The 4,701-nt window shown below is 65.0% G+C and overlaps 1 protein-coding gene across 1 annotated transcript; it reads left to right on the top strand.

Annotated features, from left to right (window-relative positions):
* The first annotated feature begins 204 nt into the window (after positions 1–204).
* LOC113213884 (uncharacterized) lies at positions 205–3,563 on the top strand. The gene is made up of 5 exons (XM_026433105.2): positions 205–653; positions 726–1,108; positions 1,191–1,448; positions 2,251–2,386; positions 2,494–3,563. The coding sequence occupies exons 1-5, from the start codon at positions 439–441 to the stop codon at positions 3,200–3,202; spliced, it is 1,701 nt and encodes a 566-aa protein (XP_026288890.2). The 5' UTR covers positions 205–438; the 3' UTR covers positions 3,203–3,563.
* Positions 3,564–4,701: the final 1,138 nt, after the last annotated feature.

Raw genomic sequence — 4,701 nt, 5'->3', positions numbered from 1 at the left:
GCCGAGGCCCGTGAGAGCGAGTGAGAGGCAAGAGTGAGACCCACTCCCGGAAACAGCTCTGCCCGGCCGGGGGGCCCTGTGTTGAGTTTGTCCAAATTATGTTGACAGCTCGCACGCGCTCGGCGTGAATGTGTTGACGCGCCACATGCTCTGCAGGCGATTAGGGCACCGAGCACAAGAAGGCTCGGCGCGCGTCGCGCTCGTCCAGGCCAGTGTCGCACGTCCGCACGTCTCGGAAGGATCGGATGGGAGGGAGGGCGGGCGCCCGGGAGGTAGGCAACGACGGCTCGCCTGAGCACACTCGTGCGCACGCACTGCCTACCTCCCAGGCGCTCGCCTCAGACTAGCCTCAGACGGCTCGCGCAGGTCGAGTGCGCGGGCGGCGTGCTTTCCCCGCGTGCCTTTCACTTCTGCGGGGCGTGCGCGTGGCGTGGCGTGATGTCGACTTTCACCCGTCGCGACGCAAGCGCCATGCAACCGTCGGGCATCAGGGCGGGCCCTGGGGGGGCGGGTGCGGGGGCCCGCATCTCGACCGCCCCTGCTCCTGGGCAGCAGACGATGCCCGCCATGATAGAGGGCTTTCCGGGCTTCCCGAGCCGCCGTGCGAAGCGAACCCCGCAGTCTATGGAGAGCAGCAGTACCATGGACAACAGGTGGATGCACCGGAAGCGGGCAATGTAGAGGTTTATTGACATGCGCCGTTGTTTAAAGTGTGGTTCCATTAGGCGCAGGTTCCCCCGCACCTCCCGGATGCGGCCGCTGGACGTGCTCGTGGGCGTGCTGTTGGTGCTGGAGGGCCCGTGGACCGCGGGGCCGTTGGCGGGGACCTGGCCGCTGTTGCCAGTGGCCGCCTGGGATCAGTGGGACCGCGCTGACCACCCTGCAAACCACCCCCAGTGGCCATCCGCCAACTCCGGCCCGGGGGACTTTTCCTTCGACTCGCCCAGCTTGTGGGACAACCTGATCGGCGGCGCGGTGGCCCCGTCGTGGCGCGCAGACGCCCCCGCCGTGACCCCGGAGCCACCCCTCACAACGGCGGCGACGCCGGGCCACTCGGCCCTGGCCTGCAACTTCTCCGACTGGCGGCCGGTGGCAGCCCCGTGGCCTGGTGGGTGACGGCGTGCTTGGGTTTGTGCGGCGTGCCTTGGGCGTGCCACCCCGCCTACCACTCACCACTCTGTCCCCCACAGACCGCCTGCAGGAGTCCTGGGACCGAGTGGACGCGGTCGCGCCCGGACAGACGACGCAGCCGCCCAAGCCGTTCAGGCCCAGCCAGCCTCTGGTGGAGAGGCCCGCCCGCGCCCCCGTGCGCATCCCCGCGCCCCCGTGCTACGCCTCCATACAGCTGCCTCGCCCCGCCGCGGCCGCCCCGACCGCCACGTTCCAACTTCTCTACTCGCCCGACCCCTTGCCATCGACAGCCTGGGACGCGAAGGCTGAGACCTCGAGTAAGTGCTCGTGTCAGAAAAGGAAGAGTTGAAAATTCAGATCGTTCACATCTTTCTAATTTCTACCGGGTCTTCTACAGCCGGGAATGACTGTACATCGTTATTTCTTTCTGCTTTTCTCCTCACGTAGTACTTCTCCTTAGATAACAGATCCTCAGATTCGCGCGCGCGCATGTGTCCTGTAACGCAAGGGTAGATGTTGATGCCAGGCGGCTGCAGGATGAAAACACCTACAGCCAGCCTCGGCCCAGCCTCTCTCGTTATCTCAACCACGATAAGGAAGGCTCCCGAACGAGGTCCAAGCCTTCCTCGAGCATGACATGCGGATAAAAAGCCTAATTCTCCATCGTTTAGAGTCCAGCCAGCCGTGCGCGCAGCGGAAGCCGCAGTTTGTTTGACTTTCGCGCACAATATTGCTTCCTCCTTTCTTCCGATGACCATGCCGGTGCACTCCGGGTCGAGTAGGGGCAACCTCATGCGTCCTGCAGCACTCGGTGCCACCTGTCGGAAGCTTGCTAATGGCCTCAGCACCACGCCCGCCCCACCCGCCACGCCGCGGCTCGGCGCGACCACACAACAGCCCAGCAGCGCCCAGCCACATGACACTTAAGGCCTATCACAATGGCTGAAACACTCTACCTCTCGGCAAAGGCTGATGGATGGGGAAAGAGCTGGGCAGGGGGCCTCTGTCGCGAATGCACGCGCGCAGATTTCGTCAGACTTTGCTCAAGCAGTTGTGTGTTGGTCTTTGGTGTCTAGATTGATAATCCCTCGCCTGCTCTAACCAACGTTTCCCCGCTAGGATGCCTGTGGACGCTGGTCGCGCCCGCAGGGTACAACGTCTCCGCGGCGGTGTCCATGGGGGCGTGGGGGAGCGGGCGGGGCGCGCTGCACCTCTACGCGCAGGCGGCGGACGGCGAGCTGCAGCCCGTGTTCAGGTGAGGACGCCTGCAGAGTGCGGCATAGGCAGCCCGCCGAGCGGCGGCGCGTGGCGGGCCTGCCTGCCGTCTCTTGCGGCTCATAGAGCGGCTCGCTGTGTGTCCAGCCTCAGGGCGCCAGCGCAGAGCAGCGCCGAGGTACACACGCACACCAGCGTGGCCGTGCTCGCAACGGCGCTGCCCGCGGCCGCCACCTTCACGCTCCGGGTGAGGGTGTCGTCGGGCGCCTCGTCGACCGGGCCGCTGCTGGCCGACACGCTGCAGCCTCCGCCGGGCCAGCAGAGGCCCTGGGGTGAGTCCTGGGATCAGGGTAAGCCGGGCTCCTCGTCGTGGCGCCCAAAGCCCTACCCGTACCCGGCCTCCAATGTGGACGTCGAGGCCGTCGACCTGACGCACCAGCACCAAGCTGCCAACTGCGAGGTGCAGCAGACGACAACGACGACAACGACGCATCGACCTGCGGGCGCGGCACCGCCATCCACACCGCCATCCACACCGACGCCGCCGAGGGACGAGGATGAGGACGAGTCCCCCGCTCCCAACGGCCCCTCCGCCGCCCCTTCACCCGAGAAACCAGCACAACCCCAACGGCCCGCCGCCGCCGCCGGAAACAACAAGCCCTCCACTTCGACCGCCCGGCCCGCCTCCGCTCCCCCGGCCCCCGCCCTCGCCGCCGCTTCAGGCGCCGCCACCACCACCGCGGCGACCACTTCATCCCGCAGCCCGCCCCCGGGCCCGCCCCCCGACAAGGCCACGGGGACGACTGCAAAGCCCGTCCCCAGCCAGGGCCAGTCCAGCGTCAACAAGAAGCCGTGACCGAAGGGGGTCGATGCAAAGGCGTTGGCAGACGCCTTCCACTGCATTGCGATCGGATCTGTGGCGCCGCGGGGGCGCCGGCCAGCCGCGCCTGCAAGCATGCTGCAAGCCTGTGCATGAGAATGAGTGGGTGTTCTGCGGCACGTCTCGCTCGCGGCTGCCCAAGTTAAGTTCGGGGCACGCGATCGGCATGGTGGGGGGCGCACCGCGGCCGCGCGTTATGGTGGCGACTGAGGGAGGGAAGTTCGACCTTACGCGCAACGACGCAATGTTCTTGGCATAGTCACAAAGAGCCGATGATGTACATTTTAAAACGTCACTTTAATTTTGGATGTCGAAATACAAAGATACAAAGTTTTTATTTTGCACGCCTACTGCTCCTTCCTTCCGATTACCAAACTGTCAGCGGCCTTTTCCAAACAGCGCCGCGCCCGGCCACGCCCCCGACGCCTTCATCCTCGACTTCCTACGCCCCCTCCCCCTCCCTGCTGGCAGCTGCTAGAATGGATGTCCACGTCCACCACCACTACTGTGCAAAGCACAAGTACAGTGCGGCTCTTGTCCAAACCGGCAGGGCCGGACGAGAAGCGTCGTAACTCCTGTCCTGGCGGGGGAAGTTGCCCGGCAGTCTATGTTGCAGGGAGGACAGCTGGGTCGGGCCGGCCCCGGACTACGCCGTTTAGCGATGCCTATGGCGTGGCGCGGTGTGGCCTGGAAGCAGCTCTGTGTAGCGGTCACGTGGTCGCCCCTGGCCTTGGCCAGCTAGGCGGGCTCCGCCGCCTGTCCGCTGACCATAGTCGCGGCGGCAAGGCTCTACTTACCTGACGTAAACGCCCCCCCCCCCCCGCAAGACAGTGTCGGAGACAATCTGAGCCTACATAGCCCTGAGTAATCCCGGGGTTTTGCTTGCCTGGGACCGGCTCTCCTTTCCTGTTTCATATTATTCCGCCCTCTTTCTCCTATTCGTCATTTTGGTTTCTGAACCGTCGCCCGCAAGTCATGCAACTATCATGCAAGTCCGCCCCCTGGGTCCGCTAGGTCCGCTCGGCATCCCCGCCGACAGTCACGAGACACCTCTCGCCCGGACGGTGAGTGGTGGTTTCATATCGGCTGATCGGTCCGTTAATGTATGGAACAGATTGTAACAACATCTGCTGCGGGAGAGGCCCCCGCCGCGGGGCGTATCAGTGCAGTAAGTGGTCGCGGCCCGTAACGTCTCCTTGGTCCTCCTTGGTCTCTCGACCCGACGCACAGCACCGTGCGTGCTGAGCTCGGCCGGGGCTGACTGTACTTCTGCCGCGCCGCGCTCCCGCCGTCGCGCATGTGGGGCTTACGTTACGTGTACGGTGGTGGTGCGGGCCGTGCGGGGCCCACAGTAGGTGCCCGATAGCACACAACAATAAACGGAGAGAACATGGCACCTGATGGCACCTTTGTGAGAGTTGTGAGCCGCAGAGATGCACCCACACCGCCAGCTCTCATTTAACATTGAGGGGCGG

Source organism: Frankliniella occidentalis, unplaced genomic scaffold (assembly GCF_000697945.3).
Source record: "Frankliniella occidentalis isolate FOCC.00 unplaced genomic scaffold, Focc_3.1 Scaffold6025, whole genome shotgun sequence".
NCBI lineage: Eukaryota > Metazoa > Arthropoda > Insecta > Thysanoptera > Thripidae > Frankliniella > Frankliniella occidentalis.
Note: the sequence above shows the minus strand (reverse complement) of the source record. Positions and strands in the feature narration are given on the sequence as shown.

What these genes read in the sequence shown, in the direction of transcription:
- LOC113213884 (XM_026433105.2), top strand. Translation starts at nt 439, where the DNA reads ATGTCGACTTTCACCCGTCGCGACGCAAGCGCCATGCAACCGTCGGGC. An exon ending in GGTGGCAGCCCCGTGGCCTG is followed by an intron (nt 1,109 to 1,190) that starts GTGGGTGACGGC and finishes TGTCCCCCACAG; the next exon opens with ACCGCCTGCAGGAGTCCTGG. An exon ending in CGCGAAGGCTGAGACCTCGA is followed by an intron (nt 1,449 to 2,250) that starts GTAAGTGCTCGT and finishes TTTCCCCGCTAG; the next exon opens with GATGCCTGTGGACGCTGGTC.